Source organism: Alligator sinensis, unplaced genomic scaffold, assembly GCF_000455745.1.
Source record: "Alligator sinensis unplaced genomic scaffold, ASM45574v1 scaffold1118_1, whole genome shotgun sequence".
Classification (NCBI taxonomy): domain Eukaryota; kingdom Metazoa; phylum Chordata; order Crocodylia; family Alligatoridae; genus Alligator; species Alligator sinensis.
The window spans coordinates 1,922,375-1,938,583 of record NW_005842070.1 but is presented as its reverse complement, the minus strand read 5'-3'; the positions used below and the strand labels follow the sequence as shown (position 1 = coordinate 1,938,583).

Below are 16,209 nucleotides of genomic sequence, written 5' to 3'. Positions count from 1 at the left end.
GGCTTAGACCAACACGGCTACAACCTACACCCCTGAGAGCACCTCTCCCTTTTTTAATAGCCACGGGGCAGGGTGGGGAAGGAAGGCTGCCAGTCATGCTAGCAGTCAGGTTTTACTATCATTATTGATCATTTTTGTTGTTATTGCTATATTATCATTATTATCATCACTATTATTTACTATTTTAATATAAATAAGACATATTTTAATAATAATAAATATAATATAGTTTATATTTATTATTGGTTGGTGTTATATTGGGCCCTTATCTCCTGCCAGCTGAGGCTGCTCTGCCACCTCAACCCAGGCGCCCTGCCTGATGCGGGGTTGGGGCTGGGCAGGAGAAAGGAAGGCGGGGCGATGACGTAAAAGAGCGGGCGGGGCCAGAGCGGGGGAGGTCGCGTGACGCGTTGAGGTCAGGGCGCGAGCGGATCCCGGAAGTGCGGGCAGTAGCGCTCGGCTGCTAACGTTCGGACGAGACCACCGAGCGGCGCCGCCGGGGGGGTGGTGGTGTTGGGGCGCCGCTTCAGGAAGCAACCATGACGAACTTCATCTCGGTGCAGCTGAAGAAGGCGTCGGAAGTAGACCTGGCTAAGCCGCTATGCAAGTTCATCCAGCAGACTCGGCCGCTGCCTTGACAAGCACGAAAGTGCTCTCGAGACGCTCATGAGGTCAGCGGGGGGGAGGGGCCCGGCGCGAGGCCTCGCCCGGCAGTTGGGGAGGGGGCGGGGCTCCCTGCTGGTTCTGAGGGGCAGGGCGGGGCTGTGGGGCCCTCAGTGGTGTCCCCAACAGCCTCTCTGGTGCGCTGCCGTTCCACTGCTCTCCCTTTTCACTGCTGTGGGGTGCATGGCGGCCCCCCTTTGGCGCTGGCCCCTCCTTTCCATCCCTTTTCCTGCCTTCAGCGAAAGGGGCCAGGTGGCACCTTGGAGACCGACTAGCTCCAAGGGGCCAGAGCTTCCCTAGGCCGTGGCCTGATGCATCATTTGCTGTGAAGGTGGCATTGCGTAGCTCCCCAGCTTCATGGCGGTCTTGTTGTGTTGCTTCCCCTCCTTGATCTCCCTGCAGCTTTGGGCTGCCTGTTGATTTAGTTGGTCTCGTCAAAGATACCGCAGTCCCCCAAAGAACCTTGTCTACCTATTGATTTGTGACAAACCCCACTCTTATGTCCTGTTTGCCAAGACCCCTGTGTGCTCCAGGAACAGGAGTTGGCTCCATGGCAGGAGTCACCTGAGACAGTGGAAGGCAAAGTGCCACCTCTGCCAGCTGGGAGAGAGGGCAGGAGAAAGGCGTTGGTCCTACAGAGCAGCAAGAGTGAGCTGTCTGGGGAGCTAACCCACTCCTTCCCCCAAGGGAGCACTCCCAGCTTTCGTCATCCCCACAGAACTGACTATAGGTTTCCACATGCCCTGTGAGCTCTGATTAGGAAGTGACATCACGCTTACTGGCACTTGTGCTTTGTGACACATGCATTCCTCCTCAACTGGGTGAGAGGCTGTAATCAGTTACAATTTTTGTTATATCATGGGAAGAACCTCAGCATATTACCCGTTTTTTTGTTGTCATGTGGCAAATGGTCCGTGTTTCAATTCCCCCTAGATCTTCCAAACAGGAAGTTGCTTTGAAAACTAGGAGAGCAACTTAAGCTACCTGATCATTACAGGAAGATGATTAAGGAGTTAATTAAGAACCTCTTCAAAGTGGCTTACAGCAAGACTCCTTCAATGTTGAACCCACGCCTGTTCAACCAATCATCTTCGTGCCCTACACTTCTTATCTGGCTTATGCATAAAGTTCTTTGATACCGAACTGACCTACGGAAGCATGTTGCTATCTGAAATGCGCAGTAGACTTGTAAGATCTGGGCGTCTTGCTTTTTAAAACAAAAGTATGAGCTTTAGGAAACTATTCCTGAAAAGTTTTCTGCAAATATTTAATTGGCTATTTCTGTGCCCATGAGTAATCCTACTGAAGTTAGAGACTGAAAACTGTTTGTGAAGAAAGCAATATATTTATAACTGTTTGGGCTATGGTTATGCCAGCATATTTAACTGTCACCTTTATGCAGCAAACATTTATAGAAGCCCTGTTTTGTATGTTAGGAAGCTTCTTAAATAAGTAGTGTAAGCAGTCTATGTGAGTGACAGAACTCTGAAGGATAAGGTAGATTAGTGTAAGCTGTGGAATTTCAGAGCTCAGAGGAACTTCAGAGCTCAAAAAGTGATGAACAAGTGTGGCACGGGACTACAAATAAATTACTGCATCAAGCTGTATGGCTTTTAATGTTGCTTCCCTACTTAACAACTTATTTAATTGCCTGCTTGCTTGGTCCAGATGTGGTAGTTTAAGTGTGCTGGTTAGCTGGTTTGTTGAAGTAGTGGGATATAAAAGTATTCTGAATTCATGACTAAAGTCTCTCTGCTCTATGTTGTAGGAGTTCTGATGTTGTGCTGGCTCAGAATGTGTTTTAGTGAGAATGATGTCTCATGCTTTTGAAAATAGTGATTCATTATTAAATAACGACATTGTCCCACTCTTGACAGTTTTTTGTTTTATGTTTTGAAGAAGAAAGTTATTCATGATGATCATTTTTGCAATTAAACCAGGAAGTAAAGGATTGTTTATGTAGCTGGCTTAAGTGCATTTTCATAAAGCTGAGTTTATGGGTAATAGAGCTCACTGAAATTTTTCTATGCTTTGACTAAAAAGCACAAACTTTCTCTTTCTTATTAAATAAATTCTATATTAAATAAATTTGGACTATTTCTAGTGGGCATATGTACTGATCAATAGAGATTTTTGCCTTCAATTACTAATTGTGCTTTTTGTCAGGGGTGTCAAAGACATGGCCTGCAGGCCAGATCTGGCTTGCAGAGTACCCTGATTTGACTCCCAGCGCTGCCCCTCAGTCTCATAGTTGACTCATGTGGTGCATGCCAGACTAGCCCTGTGTGCAGGGTCCAGGATGCAGAGGCTCTGGTCTGTCTGGTGTGCATGCTGCATTCATCACATGTTTTCGCTAGTCCAGGACAGCATTGCACATGGTGCCTGCCCTGAAATGCTGCATGAGGTGCCCATTTCTTTGCTTCTGCACTTCGCTGGTTGCTGCATGGGGTGGGAGGGAATTTCCCCTTTACCTCTACATATGTCAGGATTCTTTTTTAAAGTCTTGGAAGCATTGGAGTTTGGCTGCAGCCAAGGCTTGTGGCTAGAGGGTCTTGCCCCTCTGCTCAGGGTCAAGCCAATTGCTGTATTTGGAGTCGGGAAGGAATTTTACCCCATGGTGAGACTGGCACGGACTTTGCAGGTTTTTGCTTTTCTCTGTAGTGGGGAGGTGTGGCCCTCGGCCCTTGTCCTTGGCTCTCTTGAGCATATATTAACAACTGTTACAACAGCAGGGCATTGGCTGCTGTGGTCCCCCTGCTTTACCTCTGACAGGTTAAATTGTTATGTCTTGTGTAGGGTCAGGGTTCACTGTAGTATGGTTGAGAGTCTAGAGCAGAGGTGGGCAAAATGCGGCCCACGGGCCGGATGTGGCCCGCCAGGCCATTCCATCCAGCCTGCGGGACCCCTAAAAATTTATAAAATTATTATTTATCTGTCCCTGGCTGCCTGTCATGCAGGCCTCAATGGCTTGCCACAACTCAGTAAGCGGCCCTCCGCCCGAAATAATTGCCTGCCCCTGGTCTGGAGAGTGGATTTGTATACTGTGGTTTGGATAGGGATGACCCTGCCTGAGGCAGGGGATTTTCACTAAATGGCTTCTGGAGATTCCTTCCGTTCCTGTTTCTCTGTGATTTTGGCCACTCCAAATGGGTGCCAGTTTGGTGCATGTCCCAGATTGGCTGGTGAGATGCATTCCCCAGAAAACAGATACAGTGGATACTGGATTCAGCAGGTGGGGGTTGGTGGTCAGCGGCCCAATCTGGTTTGTGGATTGGCCGTTTTGCGTGACAGCCAGGGCTGTATGAGTTTGACACCCCTGTATTATGTCATAAGGTGGTAAAGTTTAAATCTATACTTACTGTGCCTGAAATGTGCTTTACCAAAGTTAGTTTGTAAATGAAGTAAGTGAGAATTTTAAGCAGAGTTGAGTATTTTTATTTTAGGTCTTTTGTGATGTGCATTGCCATAGTGCATGATTAATTTGCAAACATGTTTTTGGGTGTGTTTGTGTTAGAGCCTTATTCAATCACAGGTGCATCAACTTTCATAAGCAGCAGCTTACTTCATCAGAGGCTATGACCAGACTGCAGGAAGAAGAATTTCTAAACAGTGATTTCACTGCTTTCTATTTAGAAGCTCTTCTTGCAGTCCCTTCACAGCATCTGATGAAGCAAACTGCTGTTTAGGAAAACTTATGTATGCCCCTCTGATTTAGTTAGTTGATAAGGTGCAAATCTACCTTGCCTTCTGCCTGACTTCAGGCTAGCACACAGCTAGGTACCCCTCTCATTTTTTAGAGCAGGGGTGGGCAAAATGTGGCCTGTGGGCCAGATGCGGCCCGCCAGGCCATTCTATTCAGCTTGTGGGGCCCCTAAAAAAGTTAGAAAATTAGTATTTATCTGCCCGTGGCTGCCTGTCATTCAGCCCTCGATGGCTTGCCAAAACTCAGTAAGTGGCCTTCTGCCCGAAATAATTGCCCATCCCTGTTTTAGAGGCTATAATATCTGATTAAATTCTGTAGACTGTGTCAATGGAAGAAGGGAAAACTTAATCCCATTTAATCACATTACCAGCTGTCTAGCATTTCCTACTATATTGAAAGCTGCTTGAAGAAAAACACATGCTGCAGGTTGTACTCTTAAACCTTTACTAACTTGAATTTATTTCAGGGAAGAAATTAATTAGTTGGAAAGTCCATTATGTGGAGAAGTGGTGGTCAGAACAGCCCATGAAAACATATGGTTCACTGATGTTAGAGCATTTAAGCGAGAACTTCCATTAGAGGGTGTTTTAATGTGTTTAATTCTTGTAGAAGAAGTTATGATTAATGTGACTTCACTGAATAGCATTTCTGCCTACTTCCAAGCTTTGTTTAGTTTATAAAAATGGCATTACTGTTTTAACTTTTAAGCATTGTTGGCAATGTGGCGTAAGATAGATAAGCAGTGTGCAGAAACTTTCCCACAAATTCCACCAGGTCAATGTTGTCTTGCTACTGGGCTTAATGGAATGTGGCATATAACTGTAACTTCAAAAGACATTTCAATTCTTTGTTTATTTAGATGAGGGGGGAAAAAAGTCTTGAGCTTTCTGTAAAATGCAGCGTGTACATACATGTGAACACACACAACCTACTTGTGTTTTTAATATTTAAAATTGCTAGGTCCTGATTCCCCTGATCTTATTGGAAGGCGGCTCGGATTGAGGCATCAGTCTGAATCTGTAGTTAGGGTAGAAAGGTTGCTCTAGGAATAACTGAATTGCAAATATTTGGGTGTGGTTTTAAAAAAAAAAGCACATTTTTAGATCTGAAATTCCCTTCCTTTTTTTCCTAAAGTTTCAGACTTGCAGGTTTTAGTTCCAGAGTGGATTTGATTTAAATCAAATCAATTTAAATCATGATTTAAGGCAGGAAACCTCAATTTAATCATTATTTTCTATGAAAAGTGCGTTCTTGTTGTTTGATATAACATTAATACATATCATTTACAACTTGGAGGTAGATGTAGGTTTTATTTTTTTTAAAGGTGTACACTATACATTTTAAGGCAGTGATTTATTTTGATATTTTTTTCAGGTTAATTTTGAAGCTACCTCAGAAAACTGAATTATGATTTAGTTGTTTTATTTACCAAAGCTAATTGAAGCAGATACTTGTGAGGTCATTGGGAGGTGAACTATTTCCAATTCACTAGATTAATCATGAATATTTGGGGGATATTTTTTGCCACACTGTATTAGGAAGATGACAATAACTGCTACTAAAAACAACATAATCTGCCTGACACCTTACTCCCCAGCCCAGCCTCTGGCTTCTTTACGTTTCATTCCATCCAGGAAGAGCACACACCAACTGCTGCAACTTCCTTGGCCTGATGAAGGGTTTTTGAACCCGAAAGCTTGCTTAATAACTATTTTCCAACTATTTGGGTTGGTCTAATAAAATATATCAGATTCACCCAAGGAACCTTGTCTGCCTATATCCTTAGACCAACACGGCTACAACCTACACCCCTGCACTAAAAACAACAGACATTTACATTGTTGTTTTAGTTAAATAAAACAATATTAGGGGTATTTTTCTTCAACAACCAACATGTATAATTATTTTAACAAAATAAGCATATGTGTTTTTGAATTTTAACTCTTTTAGTTATAAATGTGAAATGTGTTTTTTAAGAAAAATTAAATAGATTATTTCATCCAGGTCAACATGAGAAATTTAAAATACTGGTTTATGCAGCAAACTTAGTCTTCACCTGTCTCTCCTGTTTTATTCATAGTCTGGCAAAGAAAGACAAGCTTTCCTGCTTTTTCAGTTCCCAAGTGATTCTCAATTTAGAATGAATTAGTCCAAAGGAAGAAAATATTCTTTCTACACCTGCAGAAGAATTTACTGCCGTTAAAAGCTGGATTATCACTCCAATAGTCTCTGGATCCAGGTGCTTAAGTGACTTCCACCAGTTCGCTGGTGTGACTTCCTTTAAAACTTCATCAGCAAACATGTACTTCTTGAATGGTGTTCCCCCTTAGCCTTGAAATCTATTATAGTTGATATTATGGAGGGATGATTGCTGGATGTCCATGCCATAGCCAACTCCTCCTCTTCAGCAGTTAAGGATTGACCCTGGTACGGAGTATTGAGAATATTGGCAAGAAAATGAGCTGGAGATAGTGCTTGATCCATTTGTTTTTTTTTTAATATCTGTAATTTAACTCAGTCACTGCATACTTCTCATTTCAAGGTCTCACTCAGTTCCTTCCAGAGTTCAACAGCATCAGCAATAAAACAGTGATTTTTCCTGCAATTTGTTCAAGGCTAGGGAAATAGGCTGCAGGATAGTCAGCATACATTTTACATTTCTCTTTAGCTCAGTGTTGAGAACTTTGGCTATGACATTTTGTTCATAAACTATTTTGTCAGTTTTGTTCATAAATTATCATTAGATTAGGCCAGTTCTCATAATATATTGCTCAAAACAGTCCGCTACTGAGTTCCATTGCATGTCTTATGGGAGAGTTAGTTTGGTTCCTCCTGCTTTCTTCAGAGCAGCTGCTGCAAAGTGGTTGTTATGGAAGTATTTTGCAGTTTCAACAACATTAGCCTTTATTTCTGGAGCACTGAAGTCTTTGGCTAAGAGGTGCTTCAAATGAGCTCTGCAGCCATATGTTATTAGCTTGGGGCTTTCTTTACTTAGATTTCTTCTCATCTTTGATACATTTGCAGCATTGTCTGTGACAAAGCTGTGTACTAGACATTGTGAAAAAAATTCAAATCTGTTATAACTTTTACTGCTATTTCTTGTAAGTATTCTGCCATGTGTGCATTTCCTGATGTATCAGTTGTTTCTGTAAAGTAGGTGTCCTTTCTTGTGTTTTCACACAAGCACATATTACTGGATCATTGTGGACATTGCTCCACCCATCAAGACTCAGGTTAACAATTTTTCCCTCTAGACTTTTTGCACACTGTTCAATTTCTTTGTCATACACTTTATCCAGTAATTTGCCTGCTATATCTGCTCTGTCAGGCCGACTGTATTCCGGTCGTAATGACTGAACCATGTCAATGGAAGTGTGTGTTCTCAACCATACGGAAAGGAGAGTATGTTGCATAAACAAACTGAGCAATTTTTTTCATCAATTATCGCTTGCTGTAATCTGTTGGTTCTTACTACAAACTTATCTATGGTTGTTTCTGGATAATGGAGATTTTTTACCTTTTTACTACAGGTGATGTACTATGTGACATACATTTGACTGGAACTGTAGTATCATTAGCAGATAACTCTGAAACTGTAGACAGTCATGATAATGTTGAAGATGGATAGTCAGAGTCCTATATGTTGAGGATGGATCTTCCTGAAGAAAAGAAGTCAGTGCGTTTGTCGGAGATCAGAGCAGCGTCGGCAGCTGCTTTCTGACCCCACCCCCCCGCCCCCACCGGAGCAGTAAAACTTTCACCTGACAGGCGGGTAGTGATGGATGGGGTGAAATTAACCAGGCACAGATGCGTGTTGGTTACAGGAGATTGTTTATTTACGTTGCCCAGATAGTGACGTGCGACGCAGGCTGAGCCTTTGTTCTGTTACAGTTGCATCGATTACAGTCAAACGTACAGGTTACAGCCAAGCAATGACGGACGTGGCGCCGAAAACGTGCTATCGTGCCTTCAGGGCTTTGATATGTCAAGATTTACTATGACGGGGAGTATTGACAGCTGATCAGACCGTCAATCTACTCTGGTGATGGACTCAGGTCTCTCCTCAGAGGTTTTTCCGGGGTTCTCCGCCTGGGTGGAAGTTGCTAAACTATTTATAGACAGAGGTGTCTGACGGAGATACCCAATGATGAACCGTTATGTGGAATCTTTAATTTTCTGGCAAGCAGCAGTTCTTTGTGCTCTCGGGTTGCTATCAGGTTACAAGGTAGTGAGTTAGGTTTTTTGCCTGTTACGTATGAGGTTATGATGAGGGGCTTACGCTTGTTTCTTGACCAATTGCAGGGATTTATGGCAGGGCTATCCCCTTTCACCCTGACCAGTCTTAAGTTTCGTTTCTTGTTCGTGACGTGGGCATAAATTATATACAGCTCTCCGCCAGGATTTTGTTTTAACCCTTAGTTGACTACTTGAATGGTATCTCTTGCTAGTGGCATGGGCACTGATTAACTGGGTTGTGACAGCATTGACTATAGTACTGCTCATTTAGTATTACATATTGCACTCAGCACTACTTAAGAAGTGAACTGTAAAAGGAAGATCTGCTTATTTCGGCCATTATTTGATATCACAACTGCATTAAAAATATGATGGTTCCATAAAGCAACAGCTATATTTTTGCTCAAACATTTTAATGAGAATTCAAGTAGTCCAGAAGTCCACCCAAAAGATATGGACAGGAAAGACAGGCAGTCCTTAAGAAAAAAGTAAGAAATGAGAAGGTTTAATAACCTGGAGATCCTGCATGTTTGGACATGTTCCATTCATCATCTTCAAAGCAGCTTCCTCCTCCTGAGAGAGAGCACTTCTCATGATGTTGTTTCATTTGGGCAACAGGCCTTGTATTTCTTTGTTGCACTGTTGGCATTTTGCACAATGCCTGTCTTGCCCACAGGTAGAGGAACTTCATTAAAATATTCCAAAACAGGGTCTCTTTTATGGCCTAGTAAGCCTGCTAGGGCAAGCAAGGGAAACCATGATAGGTTTTCCCTTCTACCATACCATTCCCTCGCTAGACATCAAATCAGTGAAGAGGCTGCACTCAAAAAGGTATCCCTTAAGGCTTCTGGAATGTTCTGCTCAAAATGTTTGTCTTTTGTTTCTGCTTCCCCCAGTGCCTTGCATTTATCTTCAGATTCCATATCTATTCCACCCCCAACAATCCTATAATAATTTATCTTCTTGAAACTTTGCAGTCTGTGTACACAAATTTGCAGAGAGACAATAGGACTGATGGGTGGGTAATCAGGTCTGTTATCTCTCATCTCCATTTACTGGTGTTAACAAGGATGTTATCTCTCGAGAGACAAATCCAGCTTGAGAACTGAAACTAAACATTACAGAGATGCTTATGGGATCTTCTAGGCTGAGCACTGAATCTATTGGGTAGCGTGGTTTTCTTTAATCTTTACTAATCTATAGAAGAGCTCCTTCGGAAGTGTTGCAAGAATAGATGGTCAGACTTAGAGTAAAAAAAAAGTTTTATATATATTTTTAGTTGCATTGAAAAACAGCTTTGATTTGAATGAGATCAGAAAACTCAGTAGAATTATGGTTGAAATGTGAATGACTAACAGCTTCTGTGCAGAAGACATGTTTAGAATTAAAGTACAGAGGGTAAAAATCAGGTAGTGTACCAATTCATAGATTTAAGTGAACATTTAAAATTTCTGTCAGTAATTCCCCATAACTTTCACTTTATTCTTGACTTCTGTAGAATTTTATTTTGACTTTATGCCATTGGGGTTCCTGCATAATTTATTCTCTGATTATTAATCTGCAAAAGCTGCTGGAATAGTGTTAAACCCTTTATAAAATGGCATTCAGGGATCACTCTGTTTATATGCCAGTATGACCTTGCACAGAGTTGTGTTTCACGTTCAGCTTTTTGGATATATTAATGTAGATTGAGATTCCTCAAGTTTTTTGACTGCTGTACCCTAAGCTTCTGAAGTTATACCCTGTTTGTCTTTTATTTTTGTTCAGTGTTGCCTTACTCCAAAATTTGTGGGTCTCTTTTTCCTAACTTTCTTATTTAAATAGATCTTTGGAAAGCCACCTATGGGATAATTACCTGCAAACTTTTACAATAGACTCAAAAAGACTTAAATGCTTATAAGTTGGATAGAACAATTTATACAAATAGAGGTTTCTAAAATTTTAATCTGCTTTATTTCAAGCTTTGTAGTGACTTGCTTTAACTAGTGTTCATGAAGTTTGAAGGGAAACAAACTGAATGACATTTGTTTGACAATGGTCTGTCTCTTTTGGTGTAAAGAAAGATTATAAGTAAAAAAAAAAAAAAAAAAAAAGTTTCTGAGTGGAGATAAGCTTTTTTTTTTGAGCTGACATTGTGGTAGATGTGTTGGTCAAATGACTGTTTGCTAACATTTTGATTATAGATGCTCAGAAAGAATTTATTTCTCCATGGCTATTTGTATTTGCTTCCAGTTCTCTCTTGGTCTCATTGCTTGGGTAGTGGGATGGTTCAACTTCACTTAGCACTATTTCCCCTCCAACCTCTATGTTAATAGATTTGGGTGCGCATAGGCAGGGCCCCATTGTGAGCATCACATACTACTGTGGTTCCTCGCAGTCGAGGTATAGTAGGTTACCCAGATCTCTGGAGGAATTTTTCAGCATTATCAGTGGGTCCTGGGATATATGTGGGGGAAACCTTCCTTTTACCCCTTGCCCCCTCCTGTGCCCTCCATCAGTATGAGAAAAGCTGACAGAACTCTAAATCTGTTTTAGCTCATAGCTGTTTCTTTTTCTTTGCTTTAGGTACTATGATCAGCTGTGTTCCATAGAGCCAAAGTTTCCATTTTCTGAAAATCAGGTAAGGTATAATATGTTGAAGTGATTTCACAAGTATTATTGGATTAGGATGGTGAAAGTTGTGGGACCTGGGATTTTTTTCTTAAATTTAGATCTATATCTAATCCATGCATCAGTGCTTTTCTGAAGCCAGACATTTAACTTTTTGAGCTTCATTTTCCTAATTTCTGTTTACTGACTATATGAGACTATGAGTATACAGCCTTTGTTAATCTACTGCTCTTATTTTATAGAAGTCAGAATGCAAACTTGGAAAAGCTGCGAGTTGCTTAAAGGTCACCATGGTCTAGTCCATCAGAAACAGCAGCACTTGCTTTGCTATAGTATTCTTCTGCAGTCCTTCTATTTATCAAGAACAACAGTCTGTTTTACAAAGTCTATTTGTTAGGCCTCTTCTACACGTGCATGGCAGGAGGCACGATTGTAGGATTGTGCATTAGATCCCGTTGCGCCTTATTGCTGGCGCAGGGGGAGCTGAATCCTGGGCTCCTCTGCGCTGGCAAGCAAGCTCCTGAAGCTAGGAGCCTCACACACACCAGGGACAGTTCCTCCCCCCACACCCCATGCTCCCCCTGGGTTGGTGGGGTCCCTACAGCTATCCTTCTGCCCCAGGGGTTTCATGCACCCCTGGGGAAGGGGGAATCTTAATCCTCCTGCCTCAGGTGTCCATGGGGTGCCCCCGTGGTTTGGACTGCAGAGCTGGAGGTCAGCTAACCTGGCTCCTAGCTGCAGGGGAGACCCTGCTATGCATGCAGATTAAAGCTCAGTAACAGCCAGCTGTAAAATTAGTACACATTTTTGAGGTTTAATTTTATAGCTGGTTGGAGTTTTTTATTGTGTGATAGCTACTTTATACGTGTAGCTGGTCTCTAGGTAACTGCACAATTAACCAGTTAATTGCTTAATACCTGTAACATGTAGAGGGGGCCTCAAAAAACCAAAAACTTTTTTTTGGTGGAATATCCTTATATATTGGATATTGGTTCTTGAATTTTTAACAGACACAAAAATATTTTATTCTCAGCAGTTTGTGAACTTCACCCTTTGAAACCTTGTCAATGTATTTTTGCCTTTACACTTACAACCCCCCCCCCCCAAATTTGCTGTGTACATACTGACACAGGAAATAGTTCCTTCGTTTGCAGAACTTCTAATTCAAAGGGAAAACTGGAGCATAACCTCTGCTTTAGAAATGATGCAAATTATTTTTTTTAATGGAAGTACACCTACGAGAAGGTGTACTTCCATTAAAAAAAATAATTTGCATCATTTCTAAAGCAGAGGTTAAGTCCCTTGCTTTCCGTGGGTGCTACCGTGTTATGTGTACTGTTTACAGATTTCTTCCCAACCTGCTGCATGCTGTGCACAGTTGTCCTTCCCTGAAATAATAAGATTATCTGTTCCCCTTTTTATCTGTGTTGTGGAGGAGCAAGAAAACTGGGTCACCATCATAGCTGGTTCTACCAGTGCTGATAACGGCAGGGTCGCTATAGATTCATAGATGCTAGGGTTGGAAGGGACCTCGACAAATCATTGAGTCCGACCCCTTGCCTGGGCAGGAAAGGGTGCTGGGGTCATGACCCCAGCCAGGTGCCTATCTAGCCTCTCTTAAAGACCCCCAAGGTAGGAGAGAGCACTACCATTTTATTCTTTGAAGGTTATTCTTTTGGGCAGTAATATACACAGCAAAAAGTTTCAGGCTTTTCTATGAGGACAGTTGTTTAATCCATAGTTCAGTGATGGTGATGTTGAGATGTCAGTGGAAGATCTTCTGGTGCTTTAAGTCAGGATAGTTTAATGAAAAAAACATAGCTCTTTATATAGCTGCACCAAAACTTAGCCTGGAATGGCACCTTCAGGATTATGCTTGTAAAACTTATTGTGGTTATCTAGAAATGTTGATACCCTGAAAAATTGGAAACTATCTGAATTTACTTTAACTGTTTCTTACCCCAAAACAAAGTTCATAATTCCTTCCATTTTTCCTGTAGGATAGTATAGAATAGGCAGCCTTTACTAACCCTTTCTGAGAGTGAAAAACTCTCAAAGATCTTGTACGCTTGTATCAAAGTTCTCATCATGCTTACAAGAATAGCTGAGAATTTGAACCCTTTTTGGGCCTCCCTGGATGCATCTGCCCCCTCCTTAAGACTAAGGTTTGTGCCTTGCTCTTTCCCGGAGTAGAATCCCATGATAAACCTCAATTTTGGACTGCTCTCTGGATTAAAGAACCTGCTTTTTGTTAGATTTAGAGACTAGTGACCCAAACATCCATGTTAACCTCAGTGAAGCAAGTCAGTCGATCATGTTAGTCTGAAGTCAGGCAAAAGGCAATGCAGGGTGGCACCTTGGAGACAGACTGGTTCAGAGAGGCATAAGAAGCCTAAAACCAGCTCTGCAAGGTAGAATTTCAAAAGCAGACTGTTTACATTATATCCAGAAGTACTCAAGTACTTGCCATCTCTGTGCGCAGCTCCCTAGAAACCCCTGCTTTTGAATTAATTCTCTATACACATGCAGTAAATGGGCAGTATTCAAATCTTGGTTAAGATGCATTTATTTCTTACAAAGCAGCTACAAGCCATCACCATTCCTTTTAAGGTGATGTTGTTTTAAGTGTGCCGTTCAATATTAGCACTGTTAGGTTTGCAAAGATGCACACATGATTTAAAGATAAACCCAGAGATTTTTTAATAGGAATCCCAGGTGTCAGAATAATTGTGGCTGCTTCTCCCCACCCCTGCCCAAAACGGTAAGTCAGAAAACAAGTGAAAGCTAAGATTCCTAGGTTGGCATTTGTTTGCAATATGAGCACACTGTTGCCTCATTCGGTTTATGGTCCCTTGTAACCCCCAGGTACTTTTCTCCAGTACTGCAGTCTAACCAGTTATTCCCCAGTCTGAATTAGTGCATGCAGTTATTCCATTCCAAGTGCAGGACTTCATACTTGTCTGTGTTGAATCTCATCTGATAGACTGGAAAAATGCTCCACAATCCAAGTCATTCTTGATCCTAACCTTGCTCTCCAGAGTATCTGCAGCTCTACTCACCCTGGTGTCATCTGCAAATTTGCTAAGTGTGCACTTGATCCCATTGTCCTAAACATTAATGAAGATATTAATACCAGACCCATACAGGTGTGTGATGGAAGATTGGTTAAAAATGAGGCAGCATAGAGATGCAGATATTAAGCTTAAACTGTTTTTTCCTTCCTCAATTGCAGATCTGTGTCACCTTTACGTGGAAAGATGCCTTTGATAAAGGGTCACTCTTTGGAGGATCTGTCAAACTTGGTAGGTAACTTTAATGAAAATAAAATGCTTAATCCTTGTAATACTGAATTCTGAGAGTCATAAACTGTTAATGATGATAAGCCTAATATGACTTAGTAAAATTAGTAGGAGTCTTACTATTCTATTCAGTGGGCATTTGCTGGGGCCTATGTAGTTTAAGAAGAAATTTAGATAAACTTTTAACACATGAGGGTACATTTGCAAAGCCTTAACTAGTTTTAGGCTTTTCACATTTCCATTTCTGAAACTTACTGGTCTCATTTTTTCTCCTTTTGTGTTAATTTTAAACACTATTGATTTCATCTGAGTGTTATGGTAGAGTGAGGGAAGATTTTTGTTGCTGGAAAACTTGAAAATTAAGTCGATGAGAGAGATGATAATGACGAGTAATCGTAAAGAAACTATGTAAATTAAACCTAAACTAAATTTTCTCTGTCTGTTTCCCTGGTTGGCCAAGTACTGTTTCAGCATAATAGTTGGTGCTTGATAAGTACTGCTAAAATTATGAATTAATATAAAATACAGGTCCACTGCATAAGTGTCGCTGCATAATGAAGCTGGCTTTTTGTAGAAAGAGATTATAAACCTATAATTTTTCTAGGGTTATTCATAGGTACTAGTCCTTGATTATTTGGAGGTAAGTGTCTCCTAAATTGTGAGGTTTATCCTTTAGGGCTGAGAATGAACACAGAGGATTGTAGTTTGGACAAAACTCACTTTTTCAAAGTGCTAGCTGTCATTTCAATGGGTCTTTAAGCAGTTACAGTTGCAAAAAAAATTGAGACCATAAAGCCCGCATTACTGCTTTGTAGATATCTGCCTCAGTTTGCAGGGGACCTGAAACAGTAGCTCTAAGACGTGAACTGCTCCATATATTTTTAGTAAGTTTTATCTCTGGTAATAATGGTACCCTAAATGTCAACGTTGTCAGTTATTTCACTGCTTAATGCATGAAAGAGAAGATAGCACAAGGAAAATCTGTATAATCTATTGTGTGAATTCTCATTTTCAGTAGGTGTTATACAGTACGTGGTGGAACCAGTGTTATCTTTCATGTCATTTTCTTGATACAGATACAATCCTAAATCATGAAGGTTTGAAAAGTGCTGCACTAAAGGATGTTGTAAGGTCCAGTTTCCCCTGGATAATCTTGAAATTGAGAACTACATCTAGCCTATAAGATCAGAGTAGGGTTGGTGTTTCAGAAATTCAGTTTGAGACTACCTGTGGCCTTCAAATATAGGCAATAACCATCTTGTATAAATGTAAACCTTACTATCTCTAGGAGAGTGTAGTACTTTAGTATATTTCACTATGGTTTGTTAACTGGGTTTTGATTCCAGCCCTGGCAAGCCTGGGATATGAGAGAACCTGCGTTCTGTTCAACTGTGGAGCATTAGCTAGCCAGATTGCAGCAGAACAGAATCTGGATAATGATGAAGGACTGAAAGCTGCTGCTAAATATTATCAGGTATGAAGGTCTTAGTACAAACACTAGTAAAATACATGAACTGCTGTTCACTAAAATTAAGCAATCTCGCTACAGACAAATATACGACTCTTTGATTATGGAAAAAATTAAAACCATGGCCTTCCAATTGCATGCTGGAGTGCTAAATGGAAATTCAGAACCTCAAATAATCCTCTGCTATTTTAACCTGTAGACATGAGTTGCTTTCTTTGGTGCTAAGATCT

The 16,209-nt window shown here is 41.2% G+C and overlaps 1 protein-coding gene across 1 annotated transcript in view; it reads left to right on the top strand.

The window, feature by feature from the left end:
* The first annotated feature begins 387 nt into the window (after positions 1 to 387).
* The window catches only part of PDCD6IP (programmed cell death 6 interacting protein), a 49,348-nt gene continuing 33,526 nt past the window's right edge, over positions 388 to 16,209 (top strand). Inside the window, 5 exon segments of the mRNA XM_014519936.2 lie at positions 388 to 622; positions 624 to 671; positions 11,168 to 11,222; positions 14,445 to 14,514; positions 15,858 to 15,985. Of these exon segments, the coding sequence (XP_014375422.2) occupies positions 540 to 622; positions 624 to 671; positions 11,168 to 11,222; positions 14,445 to 14,514; positions 15,858 to 15,985 (384 nt within the window). The 5' untranslated portion in view covers positions 388 to 539.